Source organism: Gallus gallus, chromosome 4 (genome assembly GCF_016699485.2).
Source record: "Gallus gallus isolate bGalGal1 chromosome 4, bGalGal1.mat.broiler.GRCg7b, whole genome shotgun sequence".
NCBI classification, from domain to species: Eukaryota; Metazoa; Chordata; class Aves; order Galliformes; family Phasianidae; genus Gallus; species Gallus gallus.
Window position 1 is genome coordinate 11,988,747 of NC_052535.1, and position 26,656 is coordinate 12,015,402.

Sequence of the window (26,656 nt, forward strand, 5' to 3'; positions counted from 1 at the left end):
TCTGATGATTTCTGCAGTGGTGTAAATGACAATGCAGAGCTTATTAATATGTGAACTGAATTCCATTAAACTTGTGGCACCAATTTCTTCTAAGGATGAGAAATAAAATCCTTTAAGGCTTTTCTAAGGACTGGCTCTTCTTAAGCTGCAACTCCTTCAGCTGATAATAAGCAAAAAGTCTCCACGTAGGCAATATTATTTAACCAATTCCAAACTCTGTTAAAATTGTATCAGTCATAAGGACTTTGTGACTTCCTGCTGCTTCCTCCCTCCTCTAAAATTCATGGCTTAACTTTGGATTTTGGTGTCCCTAACACTGGCCCCTGGAAATTCCCAGCACAATGACAATACAGGGTATTGCTTTGAGGAAGGGTAAATCAGTGAAATTCCATTCCCCTTCACTGGGGCAGAACAGCCAAGCATCTGGAATGCAGCAGTGATCACAAGGAAATTGCTGCAAACTTACCAAGGGCACTGCTGTGTAAGGCAGCAGAGCCAGCTGCTGGCTGCACACCCACTGACCCCTCTGTGTGCCTGGCTCTGCTGTGCCATGTGTGAGGGATGTCTACAAGCCCTGTAAGTGCTCTGAGTATCAGTGGGGCAATAGCTCAGACAGGTGCCTGGAAGAGAAAACAGACCAACTGCAGATGACCGCTGGGAAGTTAGAGAGAGTTTTCAACCTTTTAATTATATTTTATATAATATATATTATATTATAATTATAATTGCATAATTATATATATTATATAATTATAATTCATAGATTATGCAAAGTGAACAATTTTCCTCATACAAAGCCTTCCACACAGTAAATGTTGTATAAAGCTACACATTCTAACTTCTATGTGTTATGAAGAACATTAATGATTGCTTTACAGAGATATACCATTAAAATAAAAAACAGTCCTTTCCCAGTGTAAAGCTCTGTATAATATGGTGACTTTTAACATCTGAGATGCAGTATAAAATGGTATTTACCACCTTTGTGTTCTCTTATGCTAATTATTTTATAGGATGGTAAAGACTATATCCCACTGAACATTACCTTGTGTCCTGATGGAGAGCCTAACTCCAAAACTTGCCCCGTGGAGGAAAATTTGAACAACTGTGTTAATCGCTGGAGTGCAGTGGAAACTGGGTAAGAAAAATACATGTCTGAGCACGGGTGTGAGAGAGAGGGAGATTTGATGTAGCTGGATTGTTCTCACAGTGTGGCTGTTCTAAGTGAGTTGGACAAAAGCTTGACTCACTTGACTAAAAGTTTGTCAGAGTGTTGTTTGTTAGTTACAAGAGATGACAAAGAAAGACTGGGATGGGAATGGAGCTGTGTCAGGGCTACTAGCTGAGCTACCAGCATCTGCCTGGGCCTCATTCCACCCCTCACCTTTCTATCTTTCAGCAGTGGCAGCAAGAGGCGCCCTCTGAGTGTGAAGACATTTGATGAAGTTTCAGTGGGAAAGGAGAAGGTGATGCATGAGGTAAGCTGGGTGGCTATGTCCTTCTCCACTAGGAACACTGACCTCCTGGCATCAACACCAAACAGTTACCAGAGTGTTTGAAATCTCTTTGGTCAGAAAAACAGCTTTAAATCAAGGAGAATATTTGGCCCAAGCATCTCATACACAGGCCTGTGCGACTACAGAGAGGAACCTGCATTTAGTTTGACAAATAATTTAAAGAGAAGCTCATGTGTGAGTAGACTGGCTTTGGTCGGGCTGTGGAGCTTTATGTTACAGCCAGACAGGAACATATCTCACTATCGGTTTGGCTTTTTCCCCATAAGAAAATGGCAGCGTACTGAAATTGAGCCTTTGAAGAAAATGTCCCAAGGAGATTCCGGCTGGCTGAACCAGGCAACAGCTGGATGGTGAGGGGGTCAGTTCAGGAGGAACTAGACCAACATTCAAATACTGGCTTTCCTTGATTCAAAGGGCTTTAGCTTGCAATTTCCCCACTCTAGGTGGGCATTTTTATTGGTAGCTTAATGGCTCTGCACGTGGGAGGGTGTTAAAAGGTTTCGTTTTCACTCCAGTGGAAAACAAAGGCTTGTTTTGTTGCAGAATTTGTTGCTTGGCTTATTGGCTTCCTCTGAAATTAAGGTTCCGGGGTGGAGGTTTTTTCTATTTTTTACTTCCTTATTTAAACAAAGAAAACAAAACAAAACTCATAAATTTACTCAGGTAATAATAGGCTGCAGCACACTCCACTTGCCTCAGTGACAGATCCTGTGCCACTAAAGAGAGACCTTTGTAATGCATGTTTGAAGCAGGTAGAAAATAGAAGAAATTGGATAGAAATGGAAGAAGGCATGCACCTTCCAGGAGCAGGAAAAGAAAAGAAGAATGTGTGCAGACATCTATTAGCACACCAGTCTGTCTACTTTGCTGCTGGGGGACAGCCCAGCACACCCAGCTAATGCTCCCTTGGGAGCACAGAATTGATGCTCATTATTCCCTAGCATTCTGACAAATGTAATTTCTGTGCCTTTATCAGTGCATTTTCAGGGATTAGTGGCTTAGAATTTCCTCTGGTTCCTGTGTCTCCTTTTGCCAGATAAAGATTTGTTCCTCAGAATCATGTGGAGACATTTAGTAGATAGATCTGGTATCAGTAAGAGATTTTTGCTGCCAGCACAAGTATTACTTTCCTAAATGCCCCTTCTTTGTGGCATTTTAAAGCAAGTCCTTACAGAGGGAGAAAAGTTTTTTTTTTAAAAAAGGGTAATACATTAACAGATTGGAAGTGAATGTGAGATATCAATGAGAATATTTTGAAGAAAATGATGGTATGATCTACTTTTGGACTAAGTAAATGCACTTGGATTACTGTAATTATCTTAAATACCAAGGCATTCATGCTGATTAGGTCATTATTTCAAAAAGTTGCCCAGGAACTCTAAAAGTCTACCACACCTTCCTGCCATTCTGTTGATTTTAGGTAATATCTGTTAAGATTTTTTTTACAATTTGTCTGTAAGAAAATTGAAAAGGAACACAGAGATAAATTATTTCTAGAGCATGTTATTTTAAGGGGAAATAATAAAGATAAAAGACAGAGAGAAATCCAGGCTAAATAGCTGCATAATCAGGACCAGCTGGCTGAAAACTGATAATACTGGCCCTGATAAGAGAAAATTCAGAAGAATGGGCTTAATTTCCTATACCAACTGGACATATCTCTGTGTTAAGTATGTCACTAGATAGCACGCAATTGAAAGTTTTGATGCAAACATGTGCCTTGCAGGTTGATGGCTGGTGTCCAGCTCTCCCTGACAATGCCCATGATCTTAGAAATATGCAGAGTAGCTGGTAGCTCCTACATTAGTTCCAGCACACAAATATCAACATATAACACTGCAGTATCACATCTACAGGTGTTCACCTTCCTGTTAGTACCTCCCTGATTACTGTGTGGACAGGGATCTCCAACCTCTGCAGGCCACAATGAAGGAGAAATTGGATTCTCCTGCCCTTGTTTTGTCTGCTCTGTAGCTGGAGACAATTTTATGAGGTGAAGTTCTGGACCAAAAGCTGTATCATCACAAAACAAAAGAGCTAGAATTTGCTATTTTTACTAGCTGCTTGGCTTTCCTTCTCCACTGACTTCAGTTCTGGTTTACTTTGACTTCTCCACACTCTCCTCTGGGTATACAGCTTCTAATTTCAGAGTCCTCCATGTTGAAGCTCTGCTGATGTTCTCCTCCTTTTGCTATCCAGGAGTCAGACAGCGGGATGGTGTTGACATCAGATGAGATAAAAAGTCCAAAGAGGCTGGAAATCCGCTCCTGGCCTTACGGGATCATGGCACTCGCGTGAGTACTTTTGATGCATTTCTTTTGAAGTCAGCGTTCTGTTCAGAAAAATGCTTCCAAAATTTACAATTTCGTTTCTGATTCCAAAAGGAAATCTTTTACACTTTCTAAACAGACTAGAAGGAGAAGCAGTCTGGATTTCAATACTGTAACAGAAAGGTCATGGTTAACGTATTTTAAGATCAAGAAAACTACGATGTAAACTGTCTCCAGAAAGAAGTTGAACATTAATGACACTCCTAGGTCTTTGAAAGGGATGCAGCATTGTTGTATTTATACTACAGGAAGGTTAGTTAATGTGAAAAATGTTGATTCTTGTGATAAAAACGAAAAGCCATTTCATCGGCTTTTAACACATAATGTCTCATCAACCAACTGAACTCCTTTTGCCAAAGTAAGCCAAGTTGCTTTGCAATTCTGAGTCACATTCATCAGAAAACGAAAGAGCACTCTCTAGTGAAGCTGGTTTCTCCTGCTCATGCTCTGATCTGCTAGGACAGAATATTCTGCTCGTGACAAATGATAAGAGCAAAACAGTTTAAGACATACACCTCTACTTTGGCTTTTTCTTGACTACCTTCGTAGTGTTTTCCTTTACTGGTGAGACAAAGTTTGGAAAATCTGAATGATTAATCCAGAGAATAACATTTATTATTATACCAGTAACAAAGCTGTATCTAATTTTAGATGCACAGGACTGGCATCTTTGCAATTGGTGGGATGTGGGAAAAATGAAGAAGGAATGTTTAGTAAAGGACAGTTTAAGCACTACAGATTTCTATAAGGTGCACTTACCAGTGCTGTGAATTCTTTATTTGCTGTTTCACAGCTGTCATGACAGTCCTCCAGAGAAGACCTTAATCTTACCACCTACATAATCCTATGAATTGCGTTTTTGTTTTTTAGTTTACAAGTAGAAGCTGTGCCAGTATTTGCTGTATGTTATCCATTCGTCGTACAGTCCGTGAGAGAAGAACAAAAGCAGATGATTTCTTAGCTAGCAGTTCTTTCTATTTCTGTAACAGTCAGGCAGAGATAGGAAGCAAACCTAGCAGTGAAACCGGTCTCCATTTCTACCTTTGTCGAAATGAATAATAGCAATGATAGCCCATGTACTGATTCAGATGCCAACATGTAGAATTTCAGAGACAAGTAACTCAAAATATTGTTAAAAAACAATTCTAGAGCAAAGGATTCCATACTACTCAGTTAATTAAGCTAATTGCATTTTAATTGAACTGCCTAGAGTTTTCTCTGAAATCCGTTGATGAGATTTTTGTTGGTTTCCTCTGCATTAAACTCAATGATTTTTCCCACCAGAGCAATTTTTTGTTTTGTGTTGAGTCACAGTTTGTCACATTAAAGAGAGACAATAGATGTAAAAAAGGCTATCACAATTCCTGTATACTATGGGGGAGCTGACATGAAAGTGCACATTGAGAATATAAAAGTATTTCAGAGAAGGTATAGCTCTGAAGAAGCTTGCCTTGTGTTTTCAGACCTTAAAACTACATATTCCTATATGAATGCTTGATGGCAAGAGACAAGCAGAAAGTAGAAGTGGGAAAAGGTTGTCTAGCTAAGTGTAGAGAGCCTTGCAGCATTAGCAGGGAGCATTCAGATGCTGCAGGACATGAGTGTGCCCTTAGGAGCCTGCTGCTCAGCAGCACTGTCTGCAGCACTCCCTGCTCAGCACTCCCTGGCACAGGACTAGCAGAGGTTGGGATTAGGGTTCGTGTATCTGTCCTACGCACGTGCTGAGGGGATTTCTGCACAGCAAAGTGCATTGCTATGGAAACCAAATGGCACCAGCTCTAAAAAAAAAGCTGTTCAAATGTCAGGAACTGTATTGCCACACTACTTCACCTGCTCTGATTCACCTCTCTGCTGCATGATGTCATGCTGACACAATTCTAGCACATACGCACACAATACACACAGCCTCCCTGGTAAAATCTGACCAGGAGATTTCAGCCACCTCTGACTGCACTTCCCCTACTGCATTTCCACCCTTGGATATGAGAGAACTGGGGAAGAGCAAGGTTCTCTCTCCCCCTTCAAAGCTTTCTGCTGAGAACTCAGCATCCAGCCAGATGCAGAAACACAGAAATCCCCTAACAGTCAGTTCTTTCAAGATTTCCAGGAAATCCCTCTGAGTTGCTGTCAGGCAAATGGAAAGATGTTTTTCCTTGGCCAGACCTTTCACTGAGTGTTTGAGGTCCAGGTATTTTGCCAGCTTTTTTCTAACCTTGCAGACTGCCATTGGCACAAAGAACACTTTTTTTACATACTTGCAGAGCATCTCAATGTCCTCTCATTTGAGACATGACACTCCTTGCCCCCCTGCACTGCTAACTTGGAAAAAAAAAAGCCTCAAAAACATGTGGAACAGTCTCCAAATGTCTAAGAAAAGTCAGAAAGGGATTCTGGTTTAACAAGGGAGATAAAGTCACCCTTGTTAATTGTGTATGTCTCCCTCTCAAAAACATTTACCCTGGATTCTTTTCAAACAGTCTTTCTTTTATAAAACAAAACTGTCCAAAGCCTTAGAATGTTTTCTAAGCCAGGGTGGCTGCACTTATTATTTTGCCAAAACCTTGCTGTTTATTTATCTATCTTCTATATTTCTATTTATCTTATCATTTCTCTGACAAGTTTAAAATTTGGCAACACTACACACCGTAGGATGAATCTTCAAGGTTAATCTGATGCTCTGGGCCTGGGACTACTGTTGGGCTGCAATGACCATGTCTGAGCCTTAAGTATCTTCTACTGCTGCCGCACAAAGCTGCAGCAAGGGACAGAAGGATTGACCAGGGCAATGGCACTGTAGCTGGCATCATGATGTCTCTGGTATCAGGCTTCATCTGACAGTGTTAACAGGTACTGCCTAGCACTGCTTTCCAATTCTCCCAGAGTCTCTATAATCAGGTTACTGTTTAAAATTACAACAGGCTTGATATCTGCTTAGGTGTCCTCCCTCCACCCTCACCCTTCTTTCTCCCCCAGCCCCAGTCGCTCCATAATGCACTGGCCAGGCTCCATGAGGCTCAGCTGATGCTCAGTGTGCTGATGCTCAGTGTACTGATGCTGCACCCAGGGCCCATTGCTGAAGGCTTTGCCTTTGTCAGAGCCCAGGTGGACCTAAGGCAGGTCACCAAGATTGGAACAAAATGTTGCTGCACAGGTTCATCAGACATTCATGTCCAGATGCAAGGTATTCAACAGCAGTGCAGCACAGATGATGTTTTCTGATGTAACAGAAAAATGAGGCATGGAAATACTTCTACTCCACAGCAGAACTTAGTTTCAGCAGATTTTTCATCTGTAATGAGCACCCCGAGACAGCAGATGTACTTGATGTTGTGTCATGTAGCACCTTGCACAACAACCTAATGTGGGCTCCCCAAATGCAAGGAGCTTTGAGTCAGTACCTCCTGGGAGAGTTATGTAAACCCCAGTTTTTGTAGTATCACACTATATACTTGTAGTGGCAAGGACTTCACCTTGGTTCTGACTGCAGTGCTTTGCATCTCACTGCCTTCTGAGTGCTGGAGCTAAAGTCAGAAGTTTCCATTCGGGGTGCTTTGAATTTCAGAGAGGTGACCAGCCTTATGAGGGGACATACACTCAGAGTGGGTGATTTTGGCCTGTTAGAACTTTATTCTAGCTGTGCTTTGTGGTTAGAAATGCTTCAAAACAATGAATTCTTGATCTTCATCCCTTTAGCTTTCCTTGCCAGCAGCTACTGATTACAGTGATACAGCCAGAGGGGTCCCAGGAGTAAATTTCTACTGCACAGCACATCGAGGATGTCTTAAAGCAAACAGCAAACAGACATAGCTATTAGAGGAAGAAATAACTCTTTCATTTCTTTCCATGCAGAAAAAATAAAGCAAATTAATCTCTGGCACCCTGTGCCTCATCAGACACCTATGAAAGCTGTTACAGGGCCATGAAGCTCCCACATCTCATTATGAGATGGAGCCAGGAGACAAATTGCTCTGCTTGGTAGTGCCCAGCCCAACCTCTCAGCTTTCCCTAAGCACGGCTTCCAAACAAGCCCAGGATTTCCACATAGATGCAAGAGTCTATTAGCTTCTCCTACTGAGGGCAAGATACTTGGGCACTTGCAAAGCAATAAGAGCAGCTGGGGATAAGTGCTGTCCTCGTGCTGTATGCCCTCAGGGACACGTGATTTTCTCACAGCCATCTCCCTCCATGCTCCCCTTCAAGTCACTGACCTTGAGATTTGAGCTGTTAGAAACTGCTGCCCTCTAACATAGACACAAACAGCCCCACTGATGATTTGCCAGCTTCTTGGCAACTGCGGAATATTTCTAACTCTGACCAAGAAGCCTGGTTCTTACAGAAAGGTGAAAAAGGTTTCATCAGTTCCCTTTGACCTTCTCATTATTACAGCATTACCCTCTGTGGTATCTTTCAAACAACTTTGACACCTCTCTAGAAAACTTTAAAAAAATATTGTGAAAGATTACTTAATACTCAGGCTAAGTTTTTCTTCACACGGTTTCGTTCCTAGAGTTTTCAAACTTCATTGATAGCAGAAAATCTGACATAACACAGTTAAAATGGGTACTGAAGAGATCTCACTACCCGCACCACACTAAAAAGCACTTGTTCAGGTTTGTGTCTGAGCCATGGGATTTGCTGACAGCACTGGGACCTCACACAGCCCCTTCACATGCATCACTGGCACCAAGGCTACATGGTACAAACACATTCATAGACATAGCAGGCTTCCAGTTAGTGGCACTGGGTCCATGAGTCCACATTAGCACTAAGTCTATCCTAGATTTGGTTTTAAATCTGACAAACACAGCACTAGCTCCAGGCTCACTATAGAAATACATCCCAAAGTGTTGCAGGATTTTCTGGTTACTGTGAATGTCATTTTTAGTTCATTTGCTGCTACCCATTTGCAATCTTCTCATCTTTCACTATCAGTTCCTCCAGGGCTTTCATAGTGTTTGTGCTTCTCCCATAAACCTCCCTAATTTGCAGGTGTCTTTCTGAAAGAGAGGAGTCAAGTTCTGTGCCCTGCAGTCTCAGCATTGCCAATGAAATAAGGCTGAAGCCAGCTCACTACATCTGCAGTGTGTTTCCCCAACCAGTACTGCATACAAGTGTGCCTATTATGAAAGATAGTCCTCTTGGTTACAAAATCAGTTTAAGGACAGGAAATGGCAGCGTTCAGGTTAGATTTTCATCTTTCCCTTTGCCCTGCCAGAAACAGTACATGTTCTGAGAAGGACAGAAAAGTTTTCAGGTTGGTCTTCATGTAAAGTGTGATCAGCCTGGATCAGTGGGCAAATGTGTTTCATTGACTGTCATACCTCATCCTCACTGTTTCGCTGACTGTCACAGTGTTGGCACACCTCATCCTCACCACGTTTCACTGAGCATCATGGTGTTCGCATACCTCATCCTCACACTGTGCTGGGGGGAGAACACTGACAGCCACACGGAGCTGGATGGCACAGCCACAGTGTTGAGCAGGTTTACCCAAACTGAAAGTCCCTTTTGTCACTTCCTGTGGCTCCAGTTTTCAGAAGTTAAGCAAAATCAGCCTAAGGAGATACCTTTGGGGCAGCATAATACCAACCCAGCAGAAGCACTGAGTCAAATAATGGCTAGTTTCTAATGAAATTATTTAATTGTATATCCACTACTAACTTTGGTAGCTACATAATTGTGTGATTAAGCTAATGAATTCTGTCAGAAAATATTGATCTGTGGACTCAGGGAGAATTCTTCTACCTTATCCGAAACAGTACGGCTGGCTCAGGGCACAGAGGTTTTTGCTCCCTGAGGCAGAGCACTGAGCGCTGCCGGGGGCAAGGCACTGCTGCACTGACTGATGTGGAGTGGCAGTTCACATGCAAAAAATGAGATTTCAAGGACAGACAGAAAAGGGAAGCTGCAGTCCGGTTTGCCAATATACAGTCCAAGCATGTGTACATTTCTCTGTGTCTGAGCACGAACACAGCAGATTGGAGTGACAGTAAGTATAGAACAGAAAAGGGAAAAATGCAGAGACCCTTGCATAGCTTCAATTTAGGAAATGCATTTAGAAAGAAAGGATAGTTTTTAACGTTAATTGCATCGTGCTCTGCAATAAGATGGCTAATGACAAAATTTGCTTCCAACCTAGCCCATCAGCTTTCTGCACTCCTTGAGACATCCCTTGGCCTCAAGGGCAGAAACCCAATAGGAACACTTGCTGGGAGGCTATGTGGGTCTGAAAGTTTCCCACTGTGTAGCCAAACTAACCCCTAACGTTTCTGTTCTCCAGCACCCTGAGCTACACAGGCTGGGGCGAAGTTACACAGGTACTTCCAAGCTCTGTCCTGTCTCCAACAACAGCTTTAATACCTGGCAAATGAGAAGCCAGAGCATCCATGGAACTGCCGGACAGTAGTCAACAGGAATGAGCAACAAGAATAAAATACATACATAGGCAGTGAGGCAAATTATGGTTCTGTTTCTGAACCCACGGAAGAATTTATCTGCAGAGAAGTGTGTGTGCATGCAGAAAGAGACAGCTACCAGATGTACAGCATACAAAAGTTTCCTTTTTTTTTTTTTTTTTTTTTTTCTGAAAAGAGAGGAAAGACAGATTGTGAAATCAGAGCATGGCATGTTTCTGTTGAAGTTCTCAGGGTTACTATTTATTTTAGAATTTCTGCTTTGTCAATCAGCAGGTTTGGCTTCAGAGCCCTGTGCAAGTCTAAGTGTACAGTAACATTGACTTTAATCTATAAACAGCCTTTGCACTTAAGAAGTCATAGAACCCAGATTTACTCTGGCTGTGCAGGAGGCGGTGGGCTGGCTTTTACCACTCTGATGTCTGTGTTCAGCTCCTCAAGGCCCAGGTAGGGACACAAACATTCTGTGTAAAGCCAGCACTGCATGCTAAGACCAGGCCAGCCACAAGGTCTCCCATTCCAGCTGTCTGGGACTGCAGCAGTTTGCTCTGCCTGAGTCTGGCTGCAGGCCTCGAATTGCCTCGTGCACTGGGATGCACACAGCATCACCTGCTGCACACAGTTCTCTAAGAGGAGACCTACAGGGATGGATAATTTACAGATGGACAGGCTCTTAAATGTGATTGTGGACATATTCATAAAGTAGTATTCTACCAATGCACTGCACTCATGACCTTTCCAGAATTAGCAACATTTTAAATGAAGGCATTGGCTCTAATTCTGTCACTCAGACTGAGAATATTTGCAGCTGGTAGGAAAATCAAAGCACTTGCTAAGTTCCAGATTCAGAGGCAAAGTAATACAAGTCCTAGAGTCAGTGGCATCACCTGGCAGGTCTGAGCAGAACTGCATGCTACAATTCTGTCCTGCCCAGCACCAGCTGCTCATAGGACTGCAGCACTTCTCTGTGTTGCAGCTGCACAATACAATAGCACACACAATTGGCATCCTGATCTACCGCTTCCACCACTGTATCTGCCCCTTGTCTTCAATTTCTGTATCTACCTCTTTGCTATTGCTTTATGTTTGCTGGAGCAAGAAATGGCTTCACTTTCTTTGAAAAGCACCCAACACTCCCAATCTCTGATCATCTGCTGGGGACTGCAGTCACTGAAGTAGTACAGATAAAATAAGTGTGATGAGGAACACAATCATGTGATGACTGTTGACTATTTTGGTTTGATTTAGCCTGATTATGAAGTAGCATTACTCTCCTTTAAACAAATCTGTAATATACACTCAAAGTGCCTGAGCACTGCCTAGTTCTGAATCTTCCCAGACACATTCACAAATCAATCTGAGCCAAGATGTGCAACGTCATAACTAGTCTGTGAGTGACCTACCCTAGAGGGGTGCATGTTAGTGGTGTGTAAGCAAAGTGAAGAGGTTCAAAAGACATTCTCCGGTTGGGATTCTTACCAGAGCCATTCCTAAATTATCCAACTCTCTTCCAATGAATTCCTCAGATGGAAGAAACCAGGTTTAACAAAATATTTTTTAAGGCAGCCCACAACACAAGTACCTTTTTTTCCACAATGCTTGTTGTTCCTCAAGGTCACCTTGTGATACAAATTCTCCCTTGGGTTCTTCCACTTTGGACACTGAGGTTGCTCTGGTGATGTAAGCTGCTTCTCTCTTAGCACCTGGATTGCCTGTAATAGGAGGAGATAGTAGAAAATGAGACTTTTGATAGAATTGGTTACAGGCCAGCAGCTGTCACACTGAGCATCACTGCCACTTGCTAGTATGCAGCTCAGGAATTTTACTGGGCTAGAGAATATCAAAGAGATCTTGCCCTACAGTGCTTTCAGTATCATTTAAACCGGAGTCTGACGTGATTATTCATCAATTCATCCTTTATTACAGTTAAAGAAAAGTTGCAGTCATAGTCTTCAGTTCTACTTTCAGAAAAGTCAAATATCATGAAGAGAATATTATTGCATGTATAGGACAGGTGCATTTATAACTAAGACATATAGAGTGCACTGAAACATATAAAGCTAACCAGACAGGGCACTGGGACTCCTAGCTTTATTCCTGAATCTGCTTATAATACACCTAGTTCTTCAAAAAATAAATTGAATTATCAGTTCCCTTGTTAATCAGTTTGCAAAATGTCACTGTCTTACAGAGTGCTGCAATGTTAAATTGAAATGCTTTATATATGTGTATGTTTATAAATAATTTTGACCATGAGTAACACAGATAAAAACCCATGGAGACAGGATCCATATATCATACTGCTTGTTCTCAACAGGCGGCGAGCTGTTAACAAGAGCAAAGAGTCCATCTTATCTGACCATGAACGTGAAGCTGTCAAATACCAGCCCGCAGTGCAGGTTGAAGAGGACACCATGGACTTCCCACTGGAAGACTCTGTGCTCCTTCCTATGGATCCAAGCCTGGAGTGCCACAGCCCACCTCCAGATTACAACTCTGTTGTGCAGTGCTCTGCACCCCCAGTGTAACCATCCCAGCCTGGTGCAGGGCCTCTGATGCCTCGGTTGGCCACGATGGATTCCATAAAGAGGCTGCATGCCAACAAAGGGGAAACCCAGCAGCACACTGGTTCTTATGTTTCATCTGGCACATCTCTGATGTGAACAGAAAATCTTTAAGAGCATCCCTTTGCTGTCTTTAAAGGCCTATATGCAGTAAATTAGAATACTGTCTATAAGAATTGTCAATAGGAGCTGTAACCCAGAACTGCTCCTGTCCTTCCTCCCTTAGCGGGGATTGTTTATTAGCCATATTTTACTCCTTAAGTCACCAAGAGAGTCACCTCACGAAAGCTGTGACAGTATTCATCCTGCTGGTCCTGCACCCATCTTGCAGGAGTTGCTGAGCTTGAGGTTGGAAGGGATCAACTGACAATTACTGCCATAAACTCTAATGTTTTGTTTTTGAAGAGAATCCAAAAATTAAAACATTGCTCTGAGTTCTCTTCTCTGAGTGGGAACTCACCTTCAGTAAATTTTTTTGCAATATTTTGAAATCCAAAATGTTTATTACAATTTGTGATCTAACAATTTCCACTGCCAGGAGGATCCACTCCCCAAATGACACAGCGGAGAAGCAGCCAGCATCCATGTGTGTATATAGACAGTGTTGTTAAATGTGATGCCCTGTTTTCCCTCCTTGCTCAAACAGCAACTTCTTTAACATTATGCAATAGGGAGCGATGATGGAGATGCATCTGTAGTGATTGCAAGGCATCAGCACTGCATTAAGTAAGAACCTTAAGCTTATGCAGGTGGTATTTCCCAGCACACATGCACATCTGTGTGAATGTGCATAAAATACTCCACAATATGAGAGTGGCACATAAATGCACATATAACCTTGAGGCATCAGCAGCGTAGCAGCATTTCTCTGTTTCCTTTCTGGACACAGATTATTTAAAATTGGGGAAAAAAAAGCTCTTCCTTTGAATTCTATGGCAGTTTGATCTTGGGAATACCAGCCCATTCTAAGCTGTGAGCATATGTAAAACACACTTGTCTCCAGCTGCTTTGCCAAAGTAAATACTGCTACGATATGCCATGCCTTCTGCATCTAAACCCTTCACGAGTACTGCAAAGATTTTTGGAATCCACTCATGTCAGTCCGAATAGATCACAAATTCTCATATCTGAGAAATTCAAAGTGTGCTATCCCTACCCAAAAGCAGTGTGCAGCAGGGACTGCTGGCCTGCAGGTGTGCACACCCAGGTCCCACGCACACCCCTGACCATCCTCACAGCAACCTCAAAACCAAGCAACTAATCTTTGTCATTCAACACGCTAGGAAAGAACCAGTGCTGACATTAGAAATCTAGGAAGGGATAATGTATGGAGTTTTCAGGTAAAAAAAGCAAAGATAAAAAAGATGTATGTTGACAGCCAAGCCTGTAACTTCCTAAATTATAAACCCAGACCTGGATATGACTTTGTGCAGTTTCTTCCAAGGTCTGCACAACCCTTGCCTTTTCTTTTTTAGAATTGATACTCTAATTAGACTTCTTTAGTGAAAGAAATTTTGTTCTTAGCTACAAACTAAAATGATTACAAATTAATTCTTTTCTAAAACATCCAACACTTGCCAAACAATTATTTTACCTTGGTGAAGAGAGCCTAAACGCCCTTGCAGCAATGAAGACAATATTTCTGGAAGACTGGTTACAGTTGGTTGCATTGAAATAAACACAAAAAGCCTCAGGTATGATCAAAAGGGGAGAATCCCCAAAGCCCATGCCATCCTAACTGTGAATGCTAAAGCATCTGGTGGAAGGGCTCTTGGGAACCATGTCTTGTTCTCCTCAGCCTCAGATTTGAGCTGTTTAAGAAATCACCTGCAGGAGCCCATGGGCCATTGTTCATAGTGGGCCTGGCAAATAACTGTGGTCTGTAGTTGCTTTATGGCCATTTTTGCACTTCTTTGTATGTTAGTATGTGTGTATTAAGTAAAGTTGGTCAAATAACAGAAGAAAATACTGGGAAATAATTCATCTGATGGGTCACAGAAAGCTCACTGGATCAGTTTTTCATGAAATAGGAAATTATCTATATTATCTATAGCTCTGATCAAATAACAAATCACTTATTTGGAAAATAATTTATTCAGGTGGCAGAAAGAAAAAAAAAAGGTGCCTATGGTTTGTCTGGCTCTGCTGTTATTGGCATCAATCAGCGTGAGGTGGTTTGTTGTTGTGCCTTGTTGTGTAGCAGAAGAAAATGACAATGTTTAAAAAACCTTTGCTTATAAACTTTGAAATAAGCACATGTAGGAAAAACAAAAAAGTGCAACTCTCTGCTCAGTTTTAAAAAAGAATGGGAAATTCTGCTGTTTGAAGTGCCTTCTTCCAAGAGAGCCAAGCACACTGCCTTTCCTCCTTAGCAAGGATGAAATGTTTATTTTAAGTTGAAAGTTTTTCCCCCTATGGTAACTGTAAAAAGCAAAAATATTACCTGAAAGTATTACTGAACATATGTGTTTTCTATTTTATTTACTAATATTTTGTCTTTTTCTCTCCTCCCTTAATTTAATTATTTTTCTTTTCTTACAATGATGTATATAGTTTACCCAGTAGGAACAAATATAGTGACTCATTTATATGGTAATATTTGTAACATTTTAGTCAAAAGAGAAAGATGCGCAGACATAGCAGAGTTAAGGATCTTCACAAAGCATTTCACTGACACTTGCAGGTTGCAGCACCCACTGGTGCCAGCTCACAGCCATGCTCTGCTGGCCCTTGTGTCCCAGCTCTCACTTGCTTTCCACATCAGTCAGTTTCAGTAAGGAAGCAGGGACCTGCAGGATTCCAGCAGGTTTATCTCATTCCTGAAAGTGTCACTCTGCAGCTCAAGGCAAAGGGGAGGGATTTCCACTGCTTCTGTTTTAACTAAAGGCTGGTGTATCAGCTAGAGCATCAGAAGGAGCCAAGTTGTCTAAGTGAGGTGATGTTTAGTAGTTTTTCAGATGTCTCAGGGATTCTTATTCAACTCTTGTTTGCCACCTGCCTTTTCTAATCTCAGTGAACTCAGTGGGATTGAGCATTGAGAAGTACCTTGTTTTCCTTAATGTCTCCCAGTGTCCTGTTTTTCTTCTTGTAACCCTGTAGATTTGGGGCAGAGGAGCTTAGAGGTCACCACAAATGTGTTGTCTCCTCCTAGCACCCCCCCAGCCATACAGTCTGCCAAGAAGTGCCTTCCCCTGTGCACTATGAACAGCCAGCTGGGTTTGGCAGCCTGGACCCCTACTTCCTCTTTGCTCTACTTGTCATCTCTGTACTCGTATTTATCCATCACAGTTTGATGCTTTCCTCTTTTGAGTAAGGTCAGATATAGAGCCCACCTCACTGTGGGATTTTGTGCATCCTCTGTTCTTGCAGAGGCTGAACTAGACACACCGAAGTAAGCTTTTTTCCACATTAAAAATGTTTTCAATATAGGCAAAGGAAACTAGTTTACTCTGACGTGCCTGGAAGCATCTCTGTATCCTCTGAATGAGAGCTTTTTCACTCTTCTAATTTTTCAATTTTTGTTGTCTGTAGTGAGATGAGGTTTGGTGTCTATCTGTGTGAGTCTCACCTTTCTCTTAGTGCTTTTTCAAACAATTTGATTTTTCTTTGGTTCTTTCAAATTAACCTCATTAGAAGGGGTGCTAGCCAGGGTGCTGGGCCCACACCATCTGCAAAGGATATCAAGGAAGGTCAGATAAAAACATAAAGTCTTTCTGAATAACAAGCTCAAACAAAAACACTGACACTTGAACCCACTGAATGCTGATGATGCAGACATTCACAGCTGCCTGCAGGCATAGCTGCTCTGCTTAGACATTTCACTAACATGCACAACTCTCCAGGTAGCCAGCCTGCCATCTACCTAGGGCAACCTGGAGTGGCCAGGCACTTCTTTCCTTGCATTTATGCATTGTATACTGTAAAAATGCTTATCAATTTGTTAGCTTGTAACTGGCCAGTAAGCAGCTTATGACTTTGCTTCTCAGTGACCCTTTATGTTGAGCACTGGCTCTGCCTTCCCATGCCCCATCCTACTTTACAAATTCCATCTGGCTCAGTCCCAGCTGTAAGGCTGTTTGGGATCAACAGTCTCTAGCTGCCACTAGCACCAAATGGGTACTGCTAGGACTCAGCAGCAAATAGGAAATAGCTATACAACCAGGTAAGGCATAATCGTGTGTTCCTGAAAGCAGGAATTGGCCAGGATCTCACACCCTGGACTCAATTTTTTTCTTATGATAAAGTGAATGGAAAATTCAGAAGGTAGCAATGCTTCTTTTGTCCCATCCTACAGATAGTGATGACCAAGACCTGTGATCCATTTTCCTGGTTTTATGCTGTGACACATAAGAGAAAAAAGGAAGAAAGAATTTTGGTTAAGTACCAACCTAGCTAGTAAAATTCAGGGAGGACTTCTGGATTTGATCCTATCAAGAGTTGGTCACTGTATAGGATATAAAGGTTCAACAAAAGCACTGACTTGTTTTTGTGATGCATGTGTTGGTTTCATATTTTGTTAACATAGACTGGTTCACTTGGGACTCCAAGCAAATGCAGTGCCTAGGGGCACTGGTTGCAGGAAGACCTATGTGGTGTGCAGTGGGCAGTGTCCTTTTGTCCTGGCAGTCCTGTGCCACAAGAGCCAGCACATACTTACTGCTCCAGTCATTTCTCCTTGGATCTTGAGCTGTCAAAGCAGCTGGTGAAAACTGGGGAAACCCAATAACTGAGGACTCAGAGAAAATAAACTAAGTGCCATGTAATACTCAAAACACCAAGGAATGTATGTCTGCCCTTTTCCTGTCTGTCTGCAGAATGTATGCACTGAAAACAACGCTTTCTTATGTAGTCAAAAAATGTACTGTATCTATTAACCAAAAAATAAAAAAAAATAAAAAGATTCTATATTTATACAGCCCAAGGCTCCTTTGTGTCATCTCTTGGCTTGAAAAGTGTTGTCCTTGAAGCAGAATATAAATAAATAATGCAACAGTTTGAGGGATTTTTACAAGGCATAGATCTCATTAATTTCTACAGAAGGTTCAACACTTAGGACATAAACCTGCCACACTGTCATTGCCTGGAGGTATCTAACTGCTACATTTGTTTAAAAAAGTCAGGGATCTGGGAAAAGGCTGGCCAAATTTGCTGGAGACATCTACAGATGTAGCTGCTGCCAGAAACAGCCCATGAAAGAAAGAGATTCCTGTCTTATTAAAAAAAAATCAATGGGACTACTGAGACAGAATCAGAGTTAATGCTTTCTGAATGAGATCCATCTTCACTAAAAACATGGAAGTATGTAAATATATGAAGATAATTTGCAGAGGATGGTACAGTTTGGAGTTTGCTGAGCTTCAAAATTTTAGAAGCAGTGCTTCATTTAATTTACCGTAATATTCTAAAAGGACCACAATTACATAAGTATTTCCCTATACACAGCCATGATGCTGTTATTAAATTCTCACGTGACTGAACTCTGCACTGCTAAAATACAGGATATCCCATGCTCATATTATCCCCAAAATAGTTGACTGCAGCAAGCATGCCACTTTCTTTACCACTGGCAACCTTACCGTGGCTAATCTTCGTGAGATACTACTTCCCATTCTTCTTTCTATTACAGTGGCACAGCAGATAACTAGTTGCAGAAGAAATATGACACCTTAGCAGATTTTTACAGACTGACGAATACTAGTTTCTACTTATGTCTTAAAATAAATACCATTATTAGGAAGGAAGCATTAGCATTTCAGAGCCACTCTTCCATTAGCACAGTCTTACAAGTTATTGGTCTGTGTGTTTCACTGTCACATTAAATACCACGAAGCACTCAAGTCCCTTCAAACATTTTAAAGTTTCTCTTTACTCACTGTTCCAAACAGCCCTAGAAATAAGTGTCTAAATTATACATGTCATTTGAAATACAGCAATCTCCTTTCATCCACATAATGAGCAAGAACATTCTTCTCTGTAAACTATAAAATGTTTCAGTTACTTACATAACACATGAGTCACTGCATGCTAGGCCTCCTTTAAGGGGAGACTAATGTGTTAAATGGTAGTAGGAAAGCATATAAAAAATTAAATCTGATTTTCTTTTAACACAAATTTGAATTATCAGTCACATACAGATTGAGTTACACTTGTGTGAGGTACCCTGTTCTGGCACCTCTTAGAAAATAATTTGAGGTAAAAAAAGGGACAAAACTAGAAATCAGGAAATACCTTTTCTCTTAAGTCTTGGCCAAGGTACGTAACTTCTTTGTCCCTTTTGGTACATATGATGTAAAAGATCGTTGTTTTTACAGCAGCAGCATATAGAGATGCAAGACAAGAAAATCTCAAACTAAAGTAACAAAACTTGGCGGCATGAAGTGACAGAAATCCCGGGAAACAACAGGGACGACAAAGAGGAAGATCTAGGAGTAAGATGAACAGATTTTTCTCGTGGTCACATAAGAAAGCTGAGAAGAGAATAGAGATTTCCCCAATTTCTAATCATGTCCTTTTTCTTTCCCTAACACTGTGAGACTTAGGAAAGTTTGTAATGCACACAGGCCCTGCCAGATGTGTAAAATCCTGTTATTTCTATATGCCCAGTACAAAGTGAGGTCCATAAGCAGTACAGAATAATTGTGTCTCAAAACCTACGAAGTAGCCCAAGTCTTTCCTAGGATCCCAGTGTATATTTTATCGCTAGCTACTGCACGTTTAAAATGGCACACTCAGTGCCTGCTGCAGATCACATTGTAATGAATTTGATCTACATAAAGCCCTACAAGGGCAACAAATAGAGCTCGTATTTTTAATAGCGCTGAAGTCAGTTACAATGAGTTGCAATTGTTATCATGACCTGATGAACACTCATTAAAACTTTGAGAGGATAAACTGTTCTGTTTAAACTACTTCCTTCTACGGGCACTCAAGATACAGAATGCAGGAAATCTGAGTTCTGACTCCTCATCTTTCCTCATGTGCCCAATTCAAAAATTCATAGATTGTTTTACTGAATTTTCTTTAACTTGATACTGTTATTGATTTAACAAGATTTACTTTAGGGGAAGTCAAAGCAAAAAAGCACATGGTTTTTCAAAACACGAAGCACTGAAGAGGGAAATAAGAAACATGCAGAGGAACACAGCTATTTCCACTAGAAAGACAAGAATAAAATTCAGCAGTGAAGCATGAAGGACCTTGCAACAGAGAGCTCAGCACATCTGGAAGCACTCTCTGGCAGAGGAGGGTTGTTGAGAAGCCTGGTTCTGCTGCCCTAGGGAGACCGAGGCTAACAGGCACTGGTACTCCCATCTAAGTGCATGGGAATGATGCTATGGGTTAAGCCCATCATTTGCATACTTTCTAGGGCAAACTGTAGCCACTCACGAAGAGTGGTATTAGTCACTAGCTTATCATGTCCACTGTATTCTTTGTGAACTGTCCATTTCCCTGAATTTCTTTCAAGATCACATTCTTACCATAATCCTCTGGGAAAGCAAGACTCTGAAATAAAATCAAATGACTAAAATCATTACTAGATTTTTTTTAAAAAACGAAGTTTTCTCCTTTGCAGATAAAATGGGAACATTATTTCTTTCAGGTCACCTCGGGGATAGAGCACCATATGCCTATCAGTAACACCCTATTCCTTGTCGGAGTCAGATGTCCCTGTCTTTTTTCCACAGATCTTTATTTGTTATGAAAAATTTGTCATTTATAGTTTTCCCTTTTCTTTCTTCTTTTCAGAGTAACACTACTAAAGGAAATTTCAAATCTGACAGCAGACCAGATTAAAGAAACAAATAGCAGAATGCAACAGCCCTTCTTTTCCCACTCAACTAAAAAAAATTAGCCCAGCATCTTCTGCCCTTCCAGGCTGCCAAGGATGAGCAACATCAGCATGGCTGTTTAAAGCTAGGACTGCATACTTTGCAATATTCAGGGCCAAGAGAATAAATGTGGGCATCTTTACACACCTGGAGTAGTAGTTGTTTATTTTTAAGCTGGACTACTGTCATGGTGAATTCCTCAAAAACCCAAAGGTTAACTTGCTTTTCATAGCTATGCATTAAAGAAAAAATATATATATATTATTTCCTGGGAGAGTTCTGACCTTTTATTCATGTACATTTTTCAGATTCTGCATTCCATTGTTTATGCTCCAAGCTAGAATGTCACAAGCTATCTTAGCACAGAGAAGACCTACAAAGACAAGCAAGGGTAAGCCAAGGAGAGCAGGTGGAAGAGGGTGGAGATTTCACATGTGGTGGATCAAGGTAACGGGTTTCCTTAATCACAACTGCTATGACATCTGAGATTTACAGAACAACTTCCCTCTACTTCCCCAAAGCTTTTGAAACAAACCAACTGCCCTCATGATACAATGTTAAGAAAGAAGAATAGGATTTTATAACCCTATGTGAGGTTAGAACAGTGGACTGAAGTCAAAGAATTACCTCATCAAGCTTCAAAATATGTAGATCAAAATCTGAACATCACAAGTGACTTCTTGTCTATCTGATGGATTGCTTCTGAACATAAAGATGTACTGGAGGTTACATCAATAACTCCTGCTATTGTCATGATGACTCATAAGAGGATCAGACTATTGCACTGACACTTACTGACTCAGCATCCCCCTGCTGCTAAATGGTGTTTGTGTCAGTGCTGATGCAATACTGTTTTGCTTCCATGTCAATCTTTGAAATTGTGAAATCCCAAATATCTTCAAGCTTCTTTTGTAGAAAGTGGGACATGCCAAGAGATCACCTAGAATAACCAAAGTTTTCTCTCTCTTCTCGATCAAGAGTCTTTGTACCACTATTTTCTTCCAGAAAGAAATTAGGAATTTTGAAAGCTAGGAACTGAGGAGAAAATATGGGCTGTTCTTCCAGTGATGTTGAGAACAGTTCAGGAACTGGACATATCACACTGTTTCCCTCTATTTTGTGAATAAAGTACCTGCTTCCTGCCGATGCTAGTTCCAGCTTTTCAGACACCGAGCTTTTCAGACACCAAGAAGTACTGGTTTGGCAGTGGACTCCAGTCTGTGCCTCCAACAGCCAACATTCATTTGAGTCAATGGAAGAAAGAACATCCCTTACTGATAAAGACAGAAAGCCAGATTATGGATGTACTCAAGAACAATTTTCGCCTGTCCAAAGTTCATCCATATTCTTTTTCCTGGACCTGAGCAAACCACAGCTCGTTAAGCAAAAACACTACATAACAATGCCTTAAGTCATGCTACATGGTTCCCTCCTAACACTATCCTTAAACTATTTCCCAAGACTTCAGTTTGCCTTCAGGTACCAAATATTTTTCTTCTTTAAACAAAACTCATGTCTTTCTTTTTTCTGTTTTAGCTCCACTGAGTTAAGAGTCATGGTTTTTAATAGTCTTAAATATTAACTAATGAGTAGTTCACAAGTAAAAAGAGAGGAGTGGACTCTAATACAACAGAGCCTGACAATTCTTTTCATACTGCCCTATTCCAATTCGATGTAATACAAAAGACCTAAAGAGGGTGGGGTTTCATCTGGTTGGAAGGACAGACTGAGCACTCACAGCTTTTATTCTGAAATATTCAAGTGCGCCTTTTACGAAGGCTGAGCAAATAAAATGCAGTAAGTACACAAGGTAGTTTGGAAATCTATGCAAGGCAGAAGAATCTTGGTACTGTGACAGTTATAAATTTTCCTTGTGTCAACGATCTACATAAGGCCTCTTGGCACTTAGCAGATTGAGCAGCATTAATATCTGGATTACTGTACAGTTGGACCACTTGATTCTCCCAGATACAGTGAAAAACTTGCCCTTCAGAAAATCCACTCAATGTTTCTATACAGAGTGCTCAGCAGTCCTACAAAGAAGTGGTACCAAGTAGAGCAAAAACCAGAACACCTGACAACTATTTACTCAGCTGAAAACTGTCTTTTCTTTTGGTCCTCCTTTTCCAATAGTCAAACCTTTAACTTTTACTGATGACAGAATTTTCTGAGTGCCTTCCGAGGATAGTGAAAAGTACCCAAAGAACTGTTCAGAAGAAAATACACATAAACAGAACCAGAGCAATGTCCCTGATGGACTGTGGGAAAGTAGGAAACTGGCAGGTAAACAACAAAAAAAAACAAACAAAAAGTCGTGAAAGGCATTGATAAGTAGCTGGTGTCTAATGCTTTCTGGCTTGTGGGGATCCCTGTGGAAAATTCTGTAGCAGATGTGTACGTATGTGAATGTATAATGTAAGAGAGGATTAGGGGACATCGTACAAAACCAGAACAGTACAGGGTATCCAGTATCAAGATAACAGTAACAAGGCTATTTATCTGTTATGTATCAGTAAAGATGAAAAGAAGCCCATTGCCTTGTAAAGGGTCTTGTAACTTTCTCTAGAGACCCTGTTTCCTTCTCAATCCAGGTCACAACAGTGTGATCTCTACAAGCCCGGCACTAGTCAGTGAAATCCCTACTAAGGGGCACCTCCTGGTGCATCACAATGTGTGGAAAGTTGCTGCAGACTTAATCAAGTTTCCAAGTGAATTTGTTATTCCTTTTCTCGGGGCATTTGAAAACTTCACAGAGCATTCAGGCACACGGCAGTTCAAATGAAGAGCAACATGAGATGTATGGGGGAAGGTTACACAATGTTTTAAGAAGTAAAAACTGTTCTATTTTCCAACATACATCAACTAAATATGCTTGTCTGGTTAGCTTCATCTTGATAATAAAGAAATAAGAATTGTTTGCTATTTTTCTGTACAGTACTGTTCTACAAACAGGATTATGCCACCACAGTGTGTCATTATTAAGATAAGACAATAAAGAAAGTTTTGAGTGAGATGTATAAAGCTCTGATAGAGAATGACCCTATCATTCTGAAGTAAATGTTATTCCTACTATGTAGTATAATACTTAATAACAGAGAGGCTTAAACTCCATCTCTGTCTGTGCCTGCCTTGTATATATTCAAATAATGGAAGACCATTTCATTACTCTAGTGCCAAGCCATGTATTTTGGGGTTTAGGAAATTCAGATGAAATGACTATGCTGGGCACATACTTGATCTGCTTTAAAGGAAAAGAAAAGCTGGAAATCATATACAATACAAGTTATGACAAAATACATGAAAAATGTCTGGCAAAGAACAGTACAAATCCCAGTAGAGATTCCAGATCCTCCCTTTGTTTCTGAAGTGCCTGAAATCTGGGAGGAACCACTGTTTAGGCTGCATTTCATGGAACTGTATTTGCTGTTGTTTATATTCCCACACTTCAGACATTTATTATCTCATCATTTCCCATTATTCCTTTTGAGTTGAGCTGGATTTTAGTTGTTGCTCTAGAGAGATGGGACATATTCCTGGTTATTACTAATACAAAAAAATATTTTCTTCTAATCTGTGCTGATGTTTCAAGCAAGTAAACTATGTTTAATACATAACCTACATTCACATTAAAAACAAACAAACAAACCACCACCAACAACAGGCACAGACAAGTTTAGGGGGTCAGGGAAGACACAGGCCATGGACAGTCCATCCATGGCACAGGTATAGGCATACCTAAACAGGCAAAGGCCAGAGGTACAAACCAAGCCTTCAAAATAGTGTCACCTCTGATATGAAAGGAAGTTAACATGCCCGAGGGTTCCAATAAAAGCACTGAACCACCAAAAGACCTTTGAGTTAAAAAGAGATCCAAGCTGAAGACACAGAAGGTGACCCCACACTTAAGCAGTACTGCTGTTTCAAAGTGAAACAAACAGGACCAAGAGCCACTGCAGAGCCCATATGGGTCCCCATCTTCCTCCATTTGCCTCTGTTGCTGTAACTGGCTATCAGCAGGTGTCTAGCTAAGTCTCAGATATTTCTGCAGCTGGTTAATTCTTTTCACCATTGATATAGATTTGTTTAGCAATAGGGATCCTTGTCAAGATGTCACCACGAAGTCTAGATTACCAACATGAAATTCTGAAAAATCTGTTGCAAGAAGACAATTGGATTTAGGTTGGCCAAAATGTTTCTTATATATAGAAAGTAAAAGCTCTAAACTAGAATTTTTGGCATAGAATGATAAGGCTATAGAGGAAAACGTCGTTTTTCCAGCATGGTTATATACTTATGCTGAAATGTGCATGAAATATCTTGCAGATAAAAAAAAAAAAAAAAAAAAAAAAAAAAAAAAAAAAAAACCTCCAGTAAAAGGCAGAATTTCCTCTCAGTGCTGCATTTTTATTTTAAAATCTACGTTTCGAACAGTGACATGAAGCAATGAAACAATCCCAGTATGAAATTGAAAGAAAAACATTTTCCAGAAAACTAGAAGAAGTTTATCAGACATGCCTGTATGGAATGCTTGTTAGAACTCTATTTAAATGAGAGATGAAAGGGATAGAAAAGACATTCAACGAAATTTTAACACAGCTTCAATATTTACATTTACTGGGGAACATAATTTGCTTACAGAATAACTGGAAATGAAATAATGACACTTCGGATTTCAGTATTTTTATTTTCCACACATAAAAATGTGTAAGCATTTGCAAACTCATTTCATTCTGTCATCACTGGTTCATGTGTATTACAAAACTGAGATAATAAGTAGAAGTAAAATATTAAGTTTGATCCATTTAGAGTAAACTAGTTGTACATGAGGCAGTCATCTTCAAAAGCCAGAAAAATGGCCATACTTCTTTACCAGAATGTTTGGTTATTGGTTTATTCAATTGCTAAGATGTGTAATTTGTTAGATGGAAGTCTGTTGATGGGACAGTTTGCTTCTAGCTGTCTTTGATGACATAAGAGAAAAAAATCCTTTAAAAAAGACTTACAGAAGGCAAACAAGACACATACCTGCTGAATTTTTTGAGGAAAAGATATTAAAATCTTGAATACTTTAGGAATCAAAATCCAAAATGAGAAGTAAACATACTTGCTCTTATTCACTTATTTTTTAGTATGTGAAGTTTCATCTCAATCACTTCAGTGTACATCTAAAGGGAAATACAGTCCCTTTGCATAGGCTTCAGTAGAACTATCTGCATTCCGACAAGGCAGTTTCTTCAAAAAAAATTGCCATGTAGTAGTTTGGAGCACATCATTTTTAAAAGCTGAGAAATAACATTAATAGAGAAGTAAATTATGAGAAATACTGAAATAATTCCTTTTCTGTTGGACTCAATTTTATAAAGATAAAGATATAAAATAAAGATTTTAAGGCATGAAAGAACTCTGTGATCTTGTGTTAGTCAAATTCCCCATGGCTCCTGCTACTGATGCTGACAATTACTCCCCAGACTGACAGTTGGAACTGAAGAAGTCATTCAAACAGGGACAGATTTACTCAGCACTGTGAATAACATTAGTGATCCAGAGCATGCCATCACTGGACATTTCTGCCTTGGAACAGATTTTCCTCAGATCTATTACCTTTCTTTATAGTATTTGAACATATTTTGGTCACTTGTAAACACTTATTGCCGGCTGTTCCTCATTGCAAAAAGGTCATGGCAAAGATGAATCCAAGAGTAAACTATGCTGTAGGAGAATATTTCAAAACTCCACACCTTCAGTAAAGTACCTGGTTACGATTATTTTGTTACTCACAATGAAGAACTACATGTCACTGTAATCATCCTTTTTAGTAGTAACTCTTGTTCCAATAACCAAGTCACGTGGGACATTTGTCCCATTTAACTTCTATTCCTTTAGGCAAATACTGTTGAATTCTTATGTAACTAGGAAACAAAATAAAATTGACCTTTACCTCTACATTACCAGTGTGAATACAACTTTTTAGTTCCTACACAGAGTTTGAACTGGATTTCATTA

At 40.4% G+C, this 26,656-nt stretch overlaps 1 protein-coding gene and 1 long non-coding RNA gene across 4 annotated transcripts in view; one reads left to right on the plus strand and one right to left on the minus strand.

The window, feature by feature from the left end:
• Positions 1 to 17,739, plus strand: part of VEGFRKDRL (vascular endothelial growth factor receptor kdr-like) — a 123,330-nt gene extending 105,591 nt beyond the window's left edge. For 2 of the 3 annotated variants that reach the window (XM_015278582.4, XM_420292.8), the window contains exons 27-30: positions 1,014 to 1,138; positions 1,400 to 1,478; positions 3,717 to 3,811; positions 12,578 to 17,739. In XM_015278582.4, the coding sequence (XP_015134068.2) occupies positions 1,014 to 1,138; positions 1,400 to 1,478; positions 3,717 to 3,811; positions 12,578 to 12,788 (510 nt within the window). In that variant the 3' untranslated portion in view covers positions 12,789 to 17,739. The remainder of the gene's footprint in view (positions 1 to 1,013; positions 1,139 to 1,399; positions 1,479 to 3,716; positions 3,812 to 12,577) is intronic. The other variant, XM_015278583.4, reaches the window with a different exon arrangement.
• The window catches only part of LOC112532291, a 90,085-nt gene continuing 64,203 nt past the window's right edge, over positions 775 to 26,656 (minus strand). The window contains exon 3 of the long non-coding RNA XR_003074822.3: positions 775 to 11,972. This is a non-coding gene — a long non-coding RNA (uncharacterized LOC112532291). The remainder of the gene's footprint in view (positions 11,973 to 26,656) is intronic.